The sequence below is a fragment of the Passer montanus genome, unplaced genomic scaffold (assembly GCF_014805655.1).
Source record: "Passer montanus isolate IOZ18808 unplaced genomic scaffold, ASM1480565v1 scaffold54, whole genome shotgun sequence".
Classification (NCBI taxonomy): Eukaryota; Metazoa; Chordata; class Aves; order Passeriformes; family Passeridae; genus Passer; species Passer montanus.
Genome location: NW_024370374.1, coordinates 3,884,692 through 3,906,913, shown reverse-complemented (window position 1 = coordinate 3,906,913; position 22,222 = coordinate 3,884,692). Strand labels below are relative to the sequence as shown.

Below are 22,222 nucleotides of genomic sequence, written 5' to 3'. Positions count from 1 at the left end.
TATCTTTTATTTTTTCTCTAAAATCTTTTGTGAACAGTTATTAATTTTTTTTTTTGCATTGAATGAACATTTTACTAGAGAACTGGTAGCTGAAAGGGATTAATACCCTAGGTGTTAATTTATGATGGGGTTTAACACAGTCTTTTTTTATATTTTGTCAAACTTAGCTTTTGATTTAAACTGGATTTCAAGGAAAATACTTTAATTGTTGTACTTTCCATTTATAATCACATAAGTTTCCAATTAGTTTTTTCTTTTTCATTAGCTATGGTCTTTTTGCTTTATTGGATTCAGGTATGGCTTGTCTAAGAAAAATACAAAAAATTTGTCGTGCTTTGAAACCTGATTTGTGTAATTTGCATAATTGGCAACTGAATGTTTTTGATACATTTTAAAATAATAAAAATAAGTACTCGACACACGTCTGTGATCAACAAATATATCTCAAGTAGACTTAGACATCATTACAATAAAATTTCCCCTGTAAAGCGGGAATCTTCCTATGCTCGGTCTCATTATTTTTCCTGTATCAAACATAAGCTATTCAGTAGAAGATGGGATGAGGCAGAGGGGTATCTCTAATAACTCAGTGAAGAATGTAAACTCAAAAGTGCAGTGTCCAGTCTCTGTAGCACATTAAACGTAGTTTTTGCTGCTTCTTGTCTCTTCCTTTTTTTTTTTTTTTTTTTTTAAATTAATGACATAGTAAACTTCTGGCCAGTCCAGTTCTGTTTTATGGAATAGGTTCTGTATTTGTTGTGTGAAAAGGTCCTGCTGAGGAGCTGCTGTGTGGTGCAACAGGCAATTTTATTGCATGAGTGACCAGTGCTTTGAAGTGTGATCAGTGGCTGCTGATGTTGCTGAGCCAGACAAGAGCCCAGGGAAACAGGGAAAATGGTGCTGGAAGGATGGGTGACATTTTCCAAGCAGCCCTGTGTCAGTACCATGGGGTAGCACTTTCTGCCAGTGCAGAATGAGGAAACTGTAACTTGCTTTCCCAGTCCTGTGTGCAGCCAGCACATCAGCTGTCCTGTCCCTAACAAACATGTTTTCTTTGGATTGTGTTCCCTGTGTACTTTAACCTTTTTGGTTATTCCCCTTTGGCCCTTCTGGGGGGTTTGGGGCCCTTCATTAGGAAGGTCTGTGCTCTGTCTCCCACCCAGCATTATCAGCATCAGGAAACACAGTGTTGTTGGGAGATGAGGAAGGAAGTTGGACTTCAAAATTCCCCAGTTTGGAACCAGTTAGGTTTTTTTATTGTTTTTGTTCCTGTTGCTAAGCCTAACTTTAAAATAAATTCCCTTTATGTGAAATACAGCAGTAACAAATGATGACGCCACTTGCAGGGGGTTTTTGTCAGTTTCTTTCTGATTTTAGTTAGATGCTGCAAATGGAAATGAGATTGGAAAAAATGAGGGTTCTGCTTGTATTGACGTGGTTCTTGATGATTCCATGAAGGCAGAGAGGTCAGAAGTTCCTTTCCTTGCTTACCCCCACAGAAATGTGAGGGTGAGTGGCACAGGATGGGGCACGTTTTCCAGTGGCATTACCCCGAATGCAACTTTGTGCAGGAAAGGTTATGTTGGAGAAGGTTATTTCTGTTCTTTCCTATCTCACATCTCTGTCGAAAACCTGTGTAGTGTGTGTGCTAAGAAATGGGTGGAGAAAGTGAGCGTACGTATCTGTGGGTTGCTTTTGATAAGAAAAATGTAAACATTTTCATGAGAAGTATTTGCTGAGAATGCAGAGCTGAATTTGCTTTCCCTTGAAAACATCTGAGAGTTGAGTTCCGGGCAGTAGTCAATTTTCACAGCATCAAAATTGAATCTAACTTAAATTTAAACTAAAAAAAAAAAATCACCAATGTTAAAAATCAGATGTTAGGCTCTTGGTTGGCTGCTAAATGTATTTAGCCTTCCAACCTGTGACTGATGTATGGTCTGATTTCATTAGCACAGGTAATCCTGTGTCATGCATCTCTTGAATGTTCTTTGCAGCAGTTTTTTTTAGAGCACTTTGGGAACAAATTCATGATGAGCTTGGTGTAATAGTTGCACACAGGATAAAGAAAATAGCTTATAGGTTTGTTCTGGAAATGATGACTTGACAGTAGCCTCCAGCAGTGGAATTTAGCTATCAATAGTGTGTTAATCCAGTTAAGTAGAGAGCCTTTCATAGGGAAATAAGAGTCATGTGTTCTAGCTAAATAATTACCTTTAAAGTAATCATGCAACTTGTAAACATTGCCTCGATATTTTAGTGATTTCTTTTTCTGACACAGTTATGACACAGCAATAACTTCTTATTGAAGCAGTGGCACATGCAGTGGTTTTGGATGCTATTTATTTCAGAACATTCTTATCTAAAGCTGTGTTGATATGTGTAGGCACTGACTTCATCAGCTAGTTTTTGCCTGTTCCTGTTTACTGTTTAGAAAATACCAAATGTATGACAATTGTAATGAAGCTTGTGTTTATAAAACATTTCTAAATCATAGCAAGTTTGCATTGAGACACACTGATGATTTGGAGGAGTTTATGAAGCCTGGTTCACCTGGTTAGTAGGTGTTCCCAGGGGTCAGTTTTCACCCTAGAGAGCCCCCTGGATCCTCTTTCCCCTCTGGGATTTGGGTGATGAAATCCCCTAGGAGGAAGAAGAGCCAGTTAAATGCACGATGAGCTCCTTCAGTTAACCCCTGGTGGAACTTTAATCTCTCAGTTAATAGATTTTTAACATAGTTTTGTTTTCTGTGCTGAACAGCGAAACAAAAACCACTATGATTTCACTTGTCTCTCATTTCAGTGGGTATACTGGCACCAGTGGGGCATAAGAAATACACAACACAGTGAGGTATGTGCTTATTCTGTAGAACAAAGCCTATTTTTGATAGTCTTCTTCAATTTGGTGGGCTTGATTATTATTATTTTTTCTTTTTGTGCTGATGAAACTATAATCACTGAAAATTGAACACCCTCTCCCCCTGACCTTGGCAGATAAAGTCTGATGGTGCTTGTTAGGTTGGTTGGTTGGTGTTCCTGGTAGTTCACCATGCTGCTTTGAGGTTGGAAAGGTAATAGAATCTAGTGAGTGGCAGCTTGTCATCTGCATGCTGTCATCCACAGTTCATATGAATATAAAATGATATCAGGGATATGCATTTGAGTCTATTTTTGTCACGTTTAAAATCATAAAATTGATTTAGAAACAGGTCTGGCATCTTTGAGAAACCTTCACACCTACACATTTATAAATCAGTCGACCTGTTTACATCAGGTTTAACTGCTGCAGCTCCATAAATACGTTGTGTAGTTATGGTTTTAAATTGCAAAAATGATCACTTCTTCCTCTATGGAGCTGTAACCACCTTGGGGAAAGCACTTAGTAATCATAATGGACTTTATTGCTACATGATCGTTAATAAGCCTTGAGGGGAACGCTGTAGCATTCCACTGGCCATCCTTAGAGGACCTGAAAAGGTAGCAGAATGTAATGTTCTCTGTTTTGTAACAAGGCCATCTTACCTTTTATTTCCAGGGACGCTTGTTTGAGGTCACTAAGGTAAAGGCCTGTTTCCTTGCTACCTCACCAAAGCAGCTTTCTGTCTTTAGGTACTTACAGTACCCTACAAGGCTTGATAAGTCAGTGACATACTTTTTGTAGACTCCAGTGATTTTTATCTTCAGATGAAAATTTATTTCAAAAATGCGTCTTTGGGGATTTTTTTGGATGTCTGCTGGATTTTATCTTTCTCGGTTGGTTATTTCTGTTTATGTTTGTAAAAATCTGTAACCTTAAATCATAGTACAAGCTGATTTGCCCTAAGGCCATTTTCAGCGTCAGAGACAGAAAATAATAATAAGAATAAAGAATTTGTCTAGTTTTGAAATGACTAATGAAAATACCTGCATTTATCATTATGCTCTAATGGATTCTTCCTCATAAGGTTATGTTACCAGGCTCTAATTCTCTTCTGTTTTGATTTTGATGTAGATCTGATACTGTTCTTGTTTCCAGCTATTTATTCTCAAGAGACTATTTCTGTGGAAGGCTTCAAGTATTCCAGCATCTCAGCAATTGTCTGATAATGGATAATTTTGCTGCTCCTTTCCCAGCAGCATCATTAACGTATATGTTGTTTACAGAGCCATGACAAGGCTGGTTGACAGCACCTCTTCCTGGGTAATTGTAAACAAATTTGTAAGCCTGTCTTGGCTGTGGGATTACTGCCAAGGATTCATTTAGTATATTGGCCTGCTTGTGGTGATTTATGCTACCCTATTTGTGGATAATATAAGTTCTTATTCTTGTATAGTCAATGCTGTTCACTGATGTTAATCTTAAAATTGCCATTTTGTGAGGAAGACGTTCAGGAAAACTGATAATGGGGAAAATGATGTTACACAGAAGTCCAACTGTGCTGCTGATAGTGATCCTGTCTGATTTCACCTATAAACTTTGGTCAGTGTCAAGCACCCAAAAGAACTATAGCACTTTGAGAATATATACTATATGATGAATGTAACTATAGCACCTAGAAGAAAACCACCAAGGTTCCCCCCATCAACTGAGGTGTGTGTGTGTAGGCAGCCAAGTAGGGCATTGCTGGGGGTGGCTGCTTTTGGGAGCTGTTTTGTTCTTTCAATAAGACTTCCCCCCCATTTTAGCATATGCAGGTTACACTTATTTTTGTAGCTTGACTTCTTCCTAAAAGTGAAAAGCACAAAGCAAAACTGCCAGAAAATGAAATGAGCTTAATTCAAAAGAAAATATTAACTCTGTTAGCAAAGACATAGTAAGACCAGTGCTAGGAGCTTACTAAAAAGCAGTGACATAATGCAGGGCTGGCCTTTGAAAGTTTGTCCTGTCAGTTTGTGGTGTGAGAACATAACCTAAAAATAGTTCCTGGCACTAAGAAAAAGTATCACTTTGATTTGAGGATTTGTTTTTCCCCCATGGAAAATTCATATATGCTGGAAACAAACCAATGTGGACTTCTACAGATAAAAGGAAATCACAGATACCTTTTTAGTAGAGATTTGTCAACTGGACTTCAGTTTTCATCTTTTCAAAGAACAGGAGTTCCTGGTAAATACTCCTACTGTGCAGAGTCTCATAATCCCATAGCCTTTAGGGCAGTGTTCAGGGTTTGGCCATCACATGCAAAATAATCCAACTTCACAATTATTTTATTTTTGAAATTTTTGTTAGTTGTTGATGCTTTGAATAAATCTTTAGTTGGTGTTGTCTTGGTTTTGTATTTTGGTACAAGTCATTTGAAAGCTGAACCCAGAATATCTCCCTGGCCTAGTATGGTACTTAGATGGATTATGGGCTTTATGTAGTGTGTATTTCTGTTCTCTGTTGAGGACATATTTGAGATATTTGACATATTGATATTATATTAATGAATGTCTAATAGTTCAGATGAAAGACAGTCGTGTTCTTGAAATAACTAATGCTGTTATTTTTTGAAGTCCAGGAAATTTTGATTGCCCCTCACACTTTTCCAGAAGAACTGTGTGGGGGCCTTGTGAAATTCTGTATAATTCTCTCTCTGCACTCTGAGAAGAGCAGGCAGTGAATATAACTTCCCTTTCATTTTCCTCTTGGAGACAAAAAGTTCTTCAGCCCCAGCTCAGGGCACTGAGCAGTCTGTGTGTTTCAGCCCAGTTTGAGCAGTAGCTCTTGTGCAAATGAGGGGAAAGTGCCTTGTCTATTTGATCCTTGTTGCTTCTGTTATTATTGTCAACAAGTGTGCCTTTTCCTAACATGAGTGTCTGGCTATATTGGGAACAGAATGAAGTTTTTAGCCATAACTAATGAGCTACTTGCAATTATTAGTGTCCTGGACCAGACTCAAAGGGTTCGCTCAGATAAAAGGCTCCCATTATTATCCATTTATTATCTAGATCTCAATTTTATCTTTTCTTTTTTTAATTTAAACTGCACGTGTTTTTAACTTCCATTTGCTCACAGCAACATTTTAACATTCAGCATGATTAAAAAGAATTCTCAGTATAATCTGGTTGCCCTGATTTCTTCCTCTAGTGTGGTAGTTGAGGGTCTGGGGTTTAGTAATTGATATCAGGCAAGAACTGCTTTAAAAATATCACATTTATGTAGTGAGAAGAAGAAACAGCAACAATCCCTACTCAATGTTTTAGATGCATTTTTGAATGTAAATTTACTTCAAAAACCTTTGCAAAGCAGGGCTTGCAGAAATGCTGGGGCTCTTTGCTGTGGTCGCATTCCTGTCGTAGCACGTTGGCAGGTCTGATGTGACATCAATTCTGAGTGTAATAGATACATAGTTAAGCAGTTTATTTTAGGATCCAAAACTCTTCTAAGAATAGACAGGCTCTCCTTTCAACGGGAAAGGACAAATAAACCAAAATGGAATAATAGGGAAGGAAAAATAGGAAAAAAAGCAGAGAGAAAAAGCATTTAGGAGAACAATTAAAGAGGGTTTTATTGGGGTTCAAGGCTGGGGTGAAACATTTGGAGGCACCATTGCATCTGCATTCTTTCAGCAGACTGGGGTGTAATGGGATGGGCTGGAAGGCTGAGGTCTTAACAGTCTAGCTACCAAAATAGACTTGTGTAGTTTTCCTATTAGCAGTCCGTAGGTTAAATTCATCAGGGAGGGGGAAGAAAAAAATAATAAAAAATAATAAAAAAATGGATCTTCTAAAGTAATTTCTTAGCTCTGTCAGAACATTACCAGGTGGTTTTCTGTTGTGCCCCAACGCTGAGGTGCTGCTGTGTTTCCCCATGGATGTGTCAGTGGGATTGCTAAGCCATGGGTGAGGATGAGACTTGTTCTGGTGGTGTCATATTTACACCACGGGTCTAATCATAGAAATTTGTATGGGAAAAACTCGCCAAGTCAGCCACTCAGTCCACTTGCCAGAGCATAAATAACTGCAGCAGAATTCAAATTAAAATTAAGGTTGTTAAGTGTTTGTGTGTGTTGGGTGTGTTTTTCTGCAGTGTTCTGTGGAAGTTACAGATTCCCACAGGACATTGAGTCAGACATGTATGGGTATTAATCCAACAGAACATTTAGTAACTAGAAATATTTAAAAATATTTTTATTCACCAAAAGGTCTCTACTAATGTAACCTTGAGAAAGCAGATTTAATTTCATGTGTGTTAATTCATCTTGTCCCAGTTGTTGGTCTGTAGGTTTTCTGTAATAACTTTCTTTTTTCTTACTAGTCTTTCTAATTTTTTGTGTTTCATTTTGCAGCTGGCATAGGTACTAAGTGTCTAGATAATATTTTATATAGGGGAGTATCCAAAGTGAAATGAATTCTGGTGTTCCATTTATGTAGTGAACAGGACATGAACCTCCAATATGAAGCTGTGGCATCAATACATGACATTTTGCAAGACACTGTTGTTTAAATTGTATGTGCTTTGAATATTTGAATTCTAAGTGATTACGTTGCTGTTAATAGATAATTTCTTAAAAATACTAGATTCTCCTACAAGTCTGTTGCTTGTTTGTCTTTCAAAATTAAACAGCTTTAACAAGCCTACCATTTCTGTTTATCCTGATGTCATGTTGTCAGTGATGAATCTTGATTTGACAATGTTTTTATAATCTAGTGTCACTACATAAGTTATCTGTAATGAAAATAGAGATTTTTTTCTAAGATTACAATTTTTTTAAACTTCTTTTTCTGTTAATTTTTGGTGAGCTTTCTATAACTTAAACAATGTAATTTGAAGTCAAAATTTATCAGTCTGAGTTGCAAAATTTCACCAGAACACGACTTTGCATCACCCAGATGGGCACGTATCAGCGGTTAAAAAAATCCTTTTCACAATGGACAGGGATGTGGACAGATGACTTAAACAATGTAATTTGAAGTCAAAATTTATCAGTCTGAGTTGCAAAATTTCACCAGATCACGACTTTGCATCACCCAGATGGACACGTATCAGCAGTTAAAAAAATCCTTTTTATGGACAGGGATGTGGACAGATTTTTTTACTCTCTGCAGTATTTGTGGGGTGTGTTCATCTCAGTGCAGAATTGCTGTGCAACAGCTTTATGCTGGAAAATTACTTGAAATATAATTCAGTGGTTTCATGGCTTATTGAGCTCTTGGGCCAAGCTTTTTGCCCTGTGTTGGAGAGCAAACTCTGTTTCAAGTTTTGCTGAAGAATTGAAGAAATTTTCCTTTATGTTTTCAGGTTAGACTTTTCTTTGGTATTGGGGATATTTTTGTGTGGTTTTTGTTGTTTTGTTTTGTTTTTTTAAATAGCTGCTTAAAATAAAGTAATATGTTATGATGCACTTGATTTCTTGATGTAACAGCAACATCCTTGTGTTCTCTTTTTTTTTTCACATGAACTATGCCAGTAACATAGTCATGCTAGTCAGTCATATTAGAAAATAATAATTCTTTCCACTGCTGGGTTTTTTTGCAGCAGGATCTGTCTGCTTGCTTCTTTAGCACCACCATACCTTTGTACCCTGAGCCCAGTTTTAGGAGTGTTGTCATCAAAGGCTAAAACACAAAGAACCTTTGCAGAAAACTGATTTACAAGGCCTTGGCATTCTTGACAAGGATGCTAAAAGCAAATACTGCTGTGCTTTTTTACTCTGTTGTAGAAACTCTCTACCTGTTCCTTCAGCTGATGTGTTTGGGCTCTGTGTCTTGTATTCGCGGGGTGCCCCGGCCTTGGAAGGAATGATGAATCTGACTCCATGTTCTCAGAAGGCTAATTTATTATTTTATTGTCTATATTATATTAAAGAGTACTAAACTATATTAAACTGTACTAAAGAATAGAGAAAGGATACAAACAGAAGGCTAAAAGATACTAATGAAAAACTCATGATTCCTTCCAGAGTTGACCGTGATTTGTCATTAACTCAAAACAATTCACAGCAGAAACCAATGAAACAATCACCTGTTGGTAAACAAAGTCCAAACCACATTCCAAAGCAGCAAAACACAGGAGAAGCGAATGAGATAATATTGTGTTCCTTTTTCTCTGAGGCTTCTCAGCTTCCCAGGAGAGAAATCCTGTCGAACGGATTTTTCCAGAAAATATGACGGTGACACATGTAGGCCCTGTCATTCCCACAGAATCAACAATAACAAAGTAAAGCAGGGAGGGAATTAAGTTCTGACATGTCTGAGCTGTGAGGCCTTGAAGCATCCCACGCTGTGCTCTTCTCTTGTCCTCCTGCAGAGCTGGAAATGTGTGTTTGATCCTCTCCTTGGGTGGAGGTCAGCTCGTGGTGCCAGCAGCCCCACAGCCACTTGTGCTTGCCTTGAGGGCAGTCACTGTTCCAAACACGATCATTTCAAGTCTGGTTTTCTTCAGAAATAATCTGGACAATTCAGCAGCTCATCTCTGGGCTTTGTTCTGTACGAAAGCTCTGTATGAGATTTTGGATGTTCTCCTTTTCTGGGCAGAGGCAATGTCTGTGTGACCATCTCTTGCAGCCTTCGACCAGGGGAGGATAAAGCACTGCAGGGTGGTCCCACAGTTAGGAGTAAATCCTACAGGCACACAAAGGGTATTGTCCAAATTCAGTTATTGGTAAGTAACCTCATTTGACGCTTAAAATATTGGCACTTTGCTATCCAAAAATGTAAATGTATTAAATAGCATTATTTATCAATAAAGCATCTGAAGAGTTTATATCTGCACCATTTTGTTCATTCTTTTGCTGCATCAGTATCTACTTTGCTTAATTTTCATGTAATTCAAAAACTGCTTAACCTATCAAGCATATAAATAAATCACTCGGTAAGTCTTTTCAAGAAAAATCAAAATCATGAAAAGGCATAAACATCTGGTTTTAATAAAATCAACTCCTCCTTTCATGAGAGATAGTGGATAATTAGAAAAGAGTCTGCTGAAATCACTTGTTTTATTATTCTCATCTGAATAAATCAAAGAGGAATAGCTAAATTATTATCTTCAGTATTTTTGGTAAGTAGTTAGAGAAAGTATATTAGCTAAAAATTTGTGCTTGCTCTTTCAAATCAAAATTGTTTCTCAATATCAGGAAAAAGATCTAGGATAATTTGTGATTTTTTTATTATTTGAGGAAATTATCCGGGATTTAATTTTTTGTCTCATTTAATTTCTTGGTGAATTTTCTTTTCCCCGTTCAGTTATGAGCTAAAGAAAGTAAGTTCTAAAGAATTTTTTTGCAGCCATTACTTCTTTTTTCAAGTAGGCACATACATGGGCTGCTTTCTATATACGATTTTTAAATCCTTCTCTAGGGCAGATCAGGGTTCAAACTTAAACTGGCAGCTGCATGTCGGTCTTGTATTTTATATATATATATATCACTGGGAGGCTCTGAGGGGAATGAGGTCTTTTCTAGCTGTTGAGCATGGCTGTTGAGCATGCACAGTCCTATGAAAATGTTTTATTAGGCAAAAGTGAGGTTTTGTCATTTCTGTAGAAAAATTCATCGTGTGGCCATAAGATTTTACAGGAGATACAGAGACTGATTTCCCTCTGTCTTCTCTACCACTTCCCATGCAGCAAACTCCTTCAGAGGAGGAATGAGACTAGGAATGAGGGGGTAACTTCCCATATCAGCTTGAACATAATTATTCTCACTGTATTTTAAGGTACATGCCTTGAATTGTGGAGAGTGGTGGAATTGAATCTTTCCTGCTACCTCAAAGACAAAGATATGCTTATCCAGCTTAGCCAATGTTTCCTGAGTCCATGTCTGAGCACTTACATTTTTGATTTCCAAGTCCTCTTACATTCTTAGAGTTTAAAAAAATACCCCCCCATCTCAGAGTCTGCTACTTAGGTATTTCCCAATGCCTAATCATGGAAGAGTTATAGAAAACTACAAAAGCCAGGAGTGTGAATGTGAATCTATAATTCAGTTTTTGATTATTGATTTGCACCAGTGTTCCTTCCAAGGAATGGGGAGGAAGGTTTGTTGTCTGGCATGGTGTACCATACTTACATTTCTAAGATGAAATATATGTTAGCAAATGACACTGCTAATCTGCCTCTGACCTCTCAGTGCACTTAAAAGGAAGAGACAATAAATTCAACTGTAAAAGTGTTCATAGGAAGTGCAGTTGGGTGTTTTTTTTTTAATGTCTAACACAACTATTTTAAAGACACCTATAAATTTTATTGATATAATCCTTATTTTAATAAAATGACATTACAAGTAACATGAGGAAGATTGTAGTGACTAGAAGGTTGTACACCAGATTGTAGTTGGTGTCAAGGGATTTGCTTGGATAACTCGTATATTTGTGCAAGAACAGTGATTTTGATATGTAGGAAATGAGATACATGTATGTTCTCAGATCAGCAGTCTGTGTATCTGGTCTTTTGTTGCTGCAGAAAATTTACTGTAGCACAAGGTTGCACTTCAGTGTCTTCTGATGGAATTTTCTTACAGCTCTGCACAGTTGATGGCTGTTCTTGTTCTACATGGATTCAACCCTTACTTGTGGATATTTTGCTGTCTGTCCATTCCTAAATACTCCTAATATTTTTTATCTCAACAGTGACCTGTGATTCCAGGAGTAATTGCAATTCTGGCTTTAAAAATCCACTTTTATGTTTATATCAGCCTTTATCTCAAAGTGGGTGGGGGATTCCTTGGTCTTCTAGTGTGAGGCAGGACATTAGAAACACCTGTAGCTTCTCTTCCCTTATTTATTATATCATTTGAGTAATGTTACTGGTCATTCATTCTTCCCTGAAGTTTTATAGTTCTAACCAGGGTTTCTTCTTGTACCCAGATCTCTTCAAGTCTTTAATTTGTGTTGTTCTTTTCTGCGTCTTTTCTATTTGATGTATCCTTTTTCAGATGGGGGTGACCAAAACTGAACACAGAATTCAAAAGTGAACACACACTATTCAAGGTGAGGGAATATCACTAGTTTTATATAAGGCATAATATTTTTATATGTCTTTGTCCTTTAAAAGTAAATACTGATATCCTGGTTATTTTTGCTCCCAATTGTAAAATATTTTTCTTGAGTAATCTGTAAAGTTGACTAGAGTTTTCATTGAAGAGTTGGTTAATTTATAACATAATTTCTTCTGGGTAATTAATTAATGAACATGGTACCTTAATTTTCACAATGGTTTACTGTACACGCTGTATGCTCTACTTCCTGTTATTGTGTTGATGTAATTGCATATTTGAAATTCCTTCTGAAGACCGTCATGAATCCACTATAGAGCCAACTGATCTTTATATCCTTCATAATTTTCAGGTTTTGTCATTCCATGGTTCCTTCCCATTTCATCCTTCAGATTACTGAGCTGTACTTGCCTGGGAGTTTTTTCTGGGTGCTGCCACCTTGATTTTGATTCCCCCAGCCAAGAGTCTTCCCTGTGTTTTGCAGATCTTGAAGAAAGGTTTGCATTCCTTCATGTACATGGTAGAGACTGGCAGTTGAAGAGAGCGAATTGTAGATGAGAAAACTCATCAGGATGCCCATTGCCATCTCTCATTAACTTACTGCATCTGCTCCTTCTCCTAGGCCTCCTTTCTTTAGGAGAAGAATTGTGCATCTCACAGCCCATGTGTGGTTATTCCTTTCAGGAGGGATGTGCTTGCATTGTGCTCGTGAAGGCAGCAGGGGCAAAGACTGGTTTTACTCAGGCTGGTAACCTGGTTTGGCTTCAACTCTTGCAAATTGGATTCATTTACATGAGTGGTCCATACCAGGGCTTTCAACAGGTCATTAATAAAAAGAAAAATTATAAACATCCCATCCTTCTGATGGCTTCCTTGCCATGAGTATTTCTTATCATGGTGCCATTGTGTTGTATCCAGAGTAGATAATTAATAGGCATTGTCAGCACAGTGGTAAATAGAGGTAGTAAAGTTTGGTAGTAAAGTTTGAGGGGAGGATGGCTGTTTCTAAACTCCCCACTCTGGAGAGCAGCGGGTAAATAAACCAATGCTGTGATCAACAGTCGATACGTTGACCCTCCCACGCTGCCAAGGAAATAGAAATAAAAATTGCTCAATCTTTAGTCTCACTTCCTTCATCTCTGAGGGGTATGTGCAGAGTGACTGTTATTGCACCTTCAGTGGGAACATACTTGAGAAATTATTCCTGCTTTCAACTGAATTTTTCATGAAAGTGCAGTTCTGGGGAGCTGCTGTTCTTATTGTCTTGTGCTGTTCTTCAGTTGTTACTTTGTACAACGACTGTTGGATTTTAGCTTTTTCACGTAACTTCTGTTCTAAATTGGATTTCTAACCAACCATTTCTAGGCGATGACCATCTGAAATGGTTTGACTTCTTACAGATTTTTTTATGATTTATTTTTGTAGTATGGGTAATTCTTGCTTTTCATTCTTTGTTCCTCCAGTGGTAAGGAAGAAATTTTCTGTTATTATGCTGCAGTTTTGATTTTTTGTTTGGCAAGTTTTTGCTTGGGGTTTGTTGTCGTTGGTGGTTTTTTTTGTTTGTTTGTTTGGTTTTTTTAAAATATTCCATCAAGGAACTATCTCATTTTTCTTCAAATTTGTTCATTTTGTTTCTTTATTCCAAGCTGGCTAAAATGCTGAAGCTAAACTATTTTATGAAATATTCTGGTCTTTGAATGAGTTAATGGAACAAATTGTGTGATTTCTTCTCTCGTAAGCTTACAGAAAGTTATAGTGTTTATATATACACACACTATATATACTATATATATAGTATATGTACACATCTAGTACATACATATAGTAAATGTATTTATGGTCTGTGATGTAATAAATGGATGTGACTGTCCAAACAAGCAGCTGAAACAGGTATTCATTTGTCTTGCATCTTTTTAGATCTTTCTAATTGTAAAATCTAATCTGTGCTATTTTATAATAATGTTTTTAATGAATGTTTAATTAACACTGATAAGAGAGAAATAGGTGCTTTCTCTCTTAAAATCTTGCTTTTAATTTAAGTACATTAGGTAAGATTCAGTGTCTTTAAGAAGTTTAGAAAATTTGGGTGTTCTCCTTGTTATATCTTGGTATGGGATAACAGGTGCTGTTTGCTGAGGTGGAGACTGGTGTCTTCTGGTGCACTGAACATCTGTGATCTGCAGTAAAAACCAAGCAGGGGTGTGTGTGTGTGGTGCTGTTTTGAGAGAGAGAAATACTAAATTACACTGTTTTTTGAGTAATTTGATGTTAAAGGGACTGTTGGGACATCTGCAGTTCCTGCCACTCTCATGTCTGTGCTTGTAGTTAGGAAAGGGAATATATTCCTTTTGAGGTGCATGGTGAAATATTCCTTATAGGGGAAAACAGCTGTGGGTCATCTTAAAAACAAAAATTGAAGAATAATTCTTTCCACTTTAACACTTTTTTCTTCAGCTCTCCATGCAGATTTTTAACAGGAACTTTAAAAGAAGGAGAAACAGAAGCAGGTGTTTTTAAGCATGACGTTAACAAACTTTTGTTGAACAAAAATATTTGAGCTGGTTAAGACCACTCCAAACATAATCAAGCTCAGTTACAGTTCTCCTGCAACTTAATTTGCTGTGAGGAAGTTGCTCCATTTAAGAATTAGTGTGGTAGGTGACATTGGCCCTGACAGAGCAGCAGCTCTTCATCTTCCTCTCTTCAGGCTGGCCTGAAAATGTTTTTTGTTCCCTGTACTGTGGAATGGTGCAGGTAGCTGTGCTGAAGAGCACGTTTATTTCCTCTTCTTTCTGGATGGCAGGTCTGGTGTTGGCAAGTGAGAGGCACTTCACCTCTCCTGAAATACCTCCCTTTTCCTTTGACTTACTTATTAGTGCTTTTCTTTGTGGAAAAACTGCCAGATTGCTGTATTTTGAAACACAGCCAGTTTTTTTTTTTTTTTTTTTTTTTTGGGCATTGTATCTCCCCACATCCTTCTCTCCTTTGGGATCCTGTCTCTGCACAGGGACAGACAGACCGACGGACTGTGGCTATTTTTGCACGGCGCACATATTAACCATTGAGTAAACCTAAGAGGTTTTACAGAGCTTATTTTAGCAGAAGCATTTGTCAAAGCCCCTGTATCCATAGGCTGTGTGTACATTCATTAACTATTCAGGGCTGTAACATAATACAACAAAAGGAAGTGTATTTTAACAGAGATCTGTAACAACCATAGGCAGACTGGCACCCAGCCAGCGGGGAAAGGCAGACGCTTCTCGCTGCTATTTCTGTCTTGTGGCATCCAGAGATGTTGAATTGATTTCTTGGATAACGAAACTAGCTAAGACTTACTGCAGTGTCAGGATCCTGCACTGCAAAAATACATATGTTTGATCTCCAGAAGTTTATTGTAGTCAGATCTTTGGAGGCAGTGGAAAACTGAACCTCTCCAGTTTCACTGCCAGCGTGACAAGGTTTAGCCTTCATATAATCACATCCAAAGTGGTCTGTGGCAAGGATGGGGAGAACTGAAGTGCTAGCATGAATGGAAAGTACATAATTATTTAACAGAATATCCTGTCCTATAGATTTTCTTATCTGAAAAGTGTTGGATTTTCCCTGTGGCAGAAGCCCAAATGGCTTGGGAGTCATTTCCCTGGTGGTGAACATGCATCCTTGGAGCCTGAAATATGTCTGTGTACAGCTTCTACCAGCTACCCCTTGTGAAAAGGAATGGAGGTGCTTCAGCTCTTGATCTGCTCTACAGCTGCAAGACAGCTTCTCTGTCCCACTGTAGCATAAAAATAGGAATTTGTTCCCCATCCAGCACGTCAGTGATTTAAAGAATATTTTGAAAAAGGGAAATGTCAGAGGAGAATGAGATACATAGGTATTTACTATGATTAGAGTCTGTTTTGTGTGGGGAATGTCAATGTCAGGATGTGTGAAGCATAAGATTTGTGAGCTTTTCCCCAGGTAAGAAATCCCACATTTCCTGGTCAGTTGGATGCTCCTGTTCTGCCCAGCTGCACTGGGAATTACCCTCTTGGTTTTAACCACCTTCCTGCTGTTCTGTGACATGCTAAGCAAACAACAGATTGTCTGCTTTAAAAGTAGATCCCTTCATAGTGTGATGCTTTAAATAATATCTTACATCTCCAAGCATATTTCCATGTTAGAATGCAAATACAAATTCATTCTTTTTCCTTTTAATAGCTTGAATGAGCTGGGAGGGAAGGTTTTAAATGGACAAATACAATGAAAATGGATATTTGTGAAATACTTGAGTTTCATTCCATGTGAACAGAGATGTTAAAAGCCCCTTTAGCAGCTGTGTCAATAACAATTTTTCTGGTTCTTGAGTGCAGACATAAATTCAGATGGTGTTGGTTAAATAATTCACATTTGTTTTAGGTGAAAAATAACACCTGCTCTGTTTAGCAAATGCAATGCTTTCATTTAAGTGATTTAAAAATTGATCACATTGAACTGATTTGAGTACATTAAGGGATTTGCAGTTACATAATTAAATTGATATTTTAAATAGCTTTAAGTGTGCTGTACAATTGAGAAGTGTGCAAGTGGATTTTCAGATAAAACTTCTAGTTGGCTATTTTTTTTTTGAGATAAAAGACTGTTGTGTTTGGAATATAGTTACAGACATATGACATTGAGTGGACAACTCATTTGAGATATCCTGGAGGAAAGGCAAAAGTTCTGAATCAGGGACATTCTGTTTTCCAGGAATATCAGTTATTTTCATGTGCATAGCAAACTGGTACTTGTAGGAACAAAACATCTCAGAGCTGCAAAATATTAGCACAGGTTACTTAGATAAATAAAAATGCAATTTCTGATGCTGTGATTTTATTGAAATAATTATCAAGAAGCAGATTTTGGTTTTTTTTTTAATTTTTTTATTTGTCATGTTGGATTGTTGAATGACCTTTCTTCCCCAAGGAAAACACTTCAGTAACCATGTTTGATTTGCAGAGCACCAGAGATCATACTGGGATTGCCGTTTTGTGAAGCCATAGACATGTGGTCGTTAGGGTGTGTGATTGCAGAGCTGTTTCTTGGATGGCCACTGTACCCAGGAGCACTGGAATATGACCAGGTAGTAGAATAAATTTCACTAGCATATGTGCACTTCTAAGAGTTTCAGATCATTAAATCCAGAGTTTTAAATGCTAATAATATCCCCTATTATGTAGCGTTTCTTCAAGTCTTTGCTTTTTTTTTTCTTCAAGTTCAGTGCTTTTAATTTAGCCTTATTGATTGTCCTAGAAACATAAATCCTGATTCTGACCCAGACTGTATGTTGTGCTGCTTTATTTGAATTAAGTTTCCATTTGTCCTCCCCCCTCCATTTTATAAAATAGATGTTGTTATTAAAGCTGCTGTTTCTGATGGAAACCAAAGTTTGCAGCTACCATCACTGCATTATAATCTCTCTTTAATTTGCCATGAACAGGGTTGACTCTGGAATGTCTATTCAGATGTCAGGATTAATTGTGCTCTGAATACTTTCTGATACTTTCTGGAAATCCAACAAAGCTCAAGGATTTGAGAGCCTGTACTTCATGAGGAACAAGAATGAACTGTCACAATCATTCTGTAGCAAGGCAGGGGTAAAGCTTAGAGCTCTTAAAGCTTTGGAGTTTTCAGTACTGACACCATCAGCACTAGTGAGCAAACTTAATAAAACCCCATGTTGTTTTTAATGAAAAATGTAGAATGTTTTTATTTTAAACACTTAGAAAATAATGTGGAATTTGGGAGGAATATAATCAGCATCCTGAGCATGCCCTCCTGGTTTTGAATTTTGCAAGTTGAAGCAATTTCTTGAAAACCTCAGAAGGAGCAGCACTGGCTTCTTGCTAAGTTCTTACCTTTGATTCAGCATTTTAGTTGTGAGGATGCTGTTTAAGTTATTCAAGTCCTGCTCATGGAGTGGGCTTTTGGCTTCCTGCACTGACAGATCAGAACTACTTTGCTGAAAATTTGTTTGTCAGAACCATTTTCTGGGGATATACTAATTTTGTGTTGATGTTGGTAATATTTCTGTTTCAGTTTCCTTCATTTACACAAAACGCAGTGTTTCACATGAGGAAGTGAGCTATGAATGAAATGTGGGTTGATGCTTTGATGCATTTACAAGACCTTTTTGCAGATTGTTGCTGTTAAAATAGAAAATAAAAGAGGAAACATCTAACAACCCATATAATTTGCTGTTCTTTTTAAGGATAAAGTGAAGGCATGGGTTTTTTGGAAGGAATCTATAACGCTCTGTCAAAAATTTCCAAAAACTCAGCAAACTTATTTAGCTCTTATATATTATTCAAGTTTGCTGGAAGCCTCGTCTAGCAACTTGCCTGATCCTCATGTTGGAGAAGTCATGGTGGAAGAGGGGCTGCAACCTCCTCTGCACCATCAGGAATTGTCTTGCTTTAACCAGGCTTGTAACTGTGCTCCAGCAGCTCTGCAAAACTTGCTTTGGAGAGATTGGATTCAGGGCTTTTCTCAGTATCCATGAGTACAGCAGGAGCAGGAGATGGCTTCCGAGGGAATTCCTGTCCTCCTGCTACGTGGTGTGTGTCACTGAGTAAACAAACAGGCTTTGTGCTGCATTTCCCCCTGTCCCCCTGTGTGTGGCAGCCAGCACGCTGGCCCTTGAAAGGGAGCTCTTAGTTCTTACATTCATTTGTGGTTAGAAGCAGTAACAGCTGTATTTCTCAGTAGAAAACAGCCCTGTCTTCTGAGCTTTAATACTTATTAGAAACAGGCCCAGGCTTTTAACTGCTGAATTTTTCAACTGATGCACTGGCTTTTCCCCTCTACATTTTAAGACTCTTTGTTTTCTGAGGATATTATAAATGATCTAGAAACATTTCTGTTCAGGGTAGGATTCTCCAAGGTAGAGAATTATGGAGGACACTAAACCCCAGAAGTTGGCAGCCTTGTGTTTAGTTCCTCCCCACTTGGGTCTGTCATTTTTCAGCAGAAGCCTCTCATGTTCCTTTTTCTCTCTACTGCCCATCAGTTTTTCTCCTCTCAGGTGCTCCCAGCTCTCAAGTCCTCTCTCTTTCATTGACTTTATCTTCTCATCTCTCAATTTCTGATTTGGTGTATTTGGCCACTCTCTCCTTTTGATTTTTCCCTTCCTTCTCTCTTATTCCCTGGCTGCTCCTCCTTTCCCAGGGGCTGGCTCACCCCAGCAGCCCCTCTGTGGTGTGGGACCCTGCCCTTCAGAAGTTCAGCCCTGGCTGCTGGAATCTGTACCCTCTCCATCCCGACCTGCAGCAAGCTTGCTTTTCAATTATTGCCAAGTACAGTTCCAATTCCAGGGTGGTTTTTAATTTTGAAAGCAATACTGCCTCTGGGACAATCCCCCCCTTGCAGAGGGAGTTAACATTGCACGCACAGTAGTTAAAACCCATCATGTTTCAACAGATTTCTGTTGGAGCCTTGAAACTTAACTTGTCTAGGTAATCCATTGATCACCAACTATGATAGGTAATGCAAAATGCATAGTAAATCATCTAAAATAAATTAATTTTGAACATTTCAGAGCAAAGTTTCTTTCAGGCATAAAGCCAGTCCGTTCATCACACTCAGTAGCAGATTTTCTTGGACAACAACACTATCTTTTGCTGCCTGGAGCTTGTACAGGCACTCCCTTTCCACATGGAATGTTTCCTTGAAATGCAGGTGTGTCAGATGGGTAAAAGACCTGATACACTGGAAACAGCAAATGGGAAGAATTTTTATCAAGTTATGTAATGAGAACATGCCTAAAAAAAAATCATCCAAGTTCTGTAAGCAAACAAAGCATTCCTACAGATTTTCCTGTTTAGAATTTTAAAAATACATTTAGGATTTTAGTGGGTTGAAGGGTTAGTGACAGCCACTCTCCCCAGCTCCTCGTTGCTGTGAACCAACCTAAAAAGCTTGTTTATATAGGTCACTTGAGAGGTTTGTTTATGTGTGGCTTTCTCTGGAGATGGAGAGAGCACTGCCAAGTGCTCAGGGTTAGGCTTCTCCCCTGTAAGATGTAGCTGTGGATCTCTGAGCATGGTTTCATTTCTCAAATGAAATGACAAGTTTTTAACTGTGTGGGGATCACGTTTTGAAAGCAAGAGGTAAATTCTTTTCCCTGTTCTGTTTTTTCCTCAGATTCGTTACATTTCACAGACTCAAGGTTTGCCAGGAGAGCAGTTGTTAAGCATGGGAACGAAAACTGCGAGATTTTTCTGTAGAGAAACGGATGCACCATATTCTAGTTGGAGATTAAAGGTAAGCAGTAGAATGTAGTAGAAAACAGCACAATATTCTGTGAGCAGAGAAATGAGAGAAGCCAAGATTCACTACAAGACCATTATGTCCCTGGTGCATCTCCTGTGGTTTTTACCAGCTCCTGCTCTTTATCCTTTCCATTTTTTCTGTCCCCCAAGGTGCAGCTGCCAGGCTGTGCTGTGGCCAGTTCCTGGCTGCCAGGTGGGGAATTCAAATTAAGCCTTGTATCTCCAGAGGTGCTAAATGAATGTGTTTGTTTTGTTTTGTTCTCTTCTTTGCTCCATTACTGCTTTTGACTTCATGTAAGGAATTTGCCTCTGAGGTGCACACTGCTCTGACAACATTTGTCCAGAACTGGCTTCAGGATCAGAAGTTCCTAGGAGAAAAAGGAGATTAAGAAATAACATGGCTGTGTACAGCTCATTTCTTTTAGATCTCCTGCTAAAACAGCCTTTGTTTGCTGAAAGCTGCAATCCAGTGAGTGCAGACAAAGTTAAAACAAAATGTACTTTTGTGTTCTGCACACCTTGCTTCTCTCTAAGCAACATTATTGCATTCTGGCCATAAGCAGAGCTTTTGCTTCCCACACAAATAATTTATTTTTAAAAAATGTTGTTGCTTCATAGCCCAACTTCCCTGGGTTTACAGAGGGCTCAGGCAGCAGTTGGGGCTGACAGGGATCTCTGCAGTAACAAACAGCTGCCAGCTCCCAGCACGAGTTGCATAAGTCCCCCAGCAAGTTGGTAAATCCTCAGCAGCTCTGGGGTTATGTAACATTTCTGCAATTACACCCACACCTGGTTAATCCCTCCCTCTGCTTTCTCAAGCACTCGGGCTTTAGCTGACACTTTACATCTGGCTTCTCCATGTTGGAGCAAGTTCTTGGTGCTCCCCACCTCCAGGAGCTCTTTGTCACCTCGCAGAGGTTAATTAGGAGTTTTGATATGGGCAGTTGCTCATTACTTGTAGTTTTTGTCAAAGTTCATTTTGGAAGCTTTTCCGTAATCTGTGTGTTAAAAGCTCTTTCCCTGAAGTCCCACCTTGCCTCTTGCAGCACCAGCCTACTGCTGCTGTGTTGAGGAAGGAAAATTGTAACAGAAGGTACTATACCAACTCACAAACCATTCATTCTCTAGGGTGTTTTTGTTTTACACTGAAATATTTACAATATTTACACCATAATATTTGCCTCCACTTGTGGAGGAATAAAAGTATAATAATAAAAAAAGAAAAGAGAAAACAAAGAAGTTGAACAGATCCTGCCTGGTTTTTGGTTTATTTCTTTCACACTGATATAATATTGCTGCTGCTTGGGGTTTAAGGTCTGAGTTTGAGAAAATTGCTAAAATACAATAATAGAAAAGCTGTGATATATAAAAATACAGGAGTTTCATTAAACTGCTCTGCGCTAGGCTTTCAGCACTTCCTGTGTGATTCATAAACTATCTGTTGTAATCCAGTACTGTGATTAGTCAGATGTAAAACATTGTAGTTACTGTCTTTTGATTTAGAGAATGAAAGTAGCCAGTAAAGGAGCATACAAATATATAACTGATATACTAATAATTTTGGAATTTAGGTCAATAAGAACATAAAGTCATTTTGTAGTTATAGGTGACCTTTATTGACAGATTCTAAACTCAGCTTTCCTTTTCTTTTTGTTGAGACATTGGAAGAACATGAGGCAGAAACAGGTATGAAGTCTAAAGAGGCCAGAAAGTATATTTTCAACAGTTTGGATGATATAGTGCACGTGAGTATTAAAGCCTCCTTCCTCTGCAAAAGGAATGTGTAGGAATGACTGGTGATTTTAAAACATTTTGCTAGTTTGGAAAGAAATGCTTTTTAGAATATTATTTATTGTGTCTCAGTCATATTCACTCTTCCCTGCTGCTCTGAGGAAAAAGTCTGGCTGTGCCAGCCCTTTGAGCTTTTAGTCAAGATCTTCTTTTTCCACTGCTTGTGTTAAACAGTGGAACTTGTCCTTGTGGTGGGGGAACCCTTGAATTTTGTGTAAAATGTATACTTTCCCTTCTAGCTTATTTGCCA

The 22,222-nt window shown here is 38.2% G+C and overlaps 1 protein-coding gene across 5 annotated transcripts in view; it reads left to right on the top strand.

Annotated features, from left to right (window-relative positions):
- The window catches only part of HIPK3 (homeodomain interacting protein kinase 3), a 67,966-nt gene that overhangs the window by 29,586 nt on the left and 16,158 nt on the right, over positions 1 to 22,222 (top strand). For all 5 annotated transcript variants that reach the window (XM_039725133.1, XM_039725134.1, XM_039725130.1 and 2 more), the window contains exons 3-5: positions 16,871 to 16,994; positions 20,054 to 20,173; positions 21,840 to 21,926. In XM_039725133.1, coding sequence (XP_039581067.1) covers positions 16,871 to 16,994; positions 20,054 to 20,173; positions 21,840 to 21,926 — 331 coding nt within the window. The remainder of the gene's footprint in view (positions 1 to 16,870; positions 16,995 to 20,053; positions 20,174 to 21,839; positions 21,927 to 22,222) is intronic.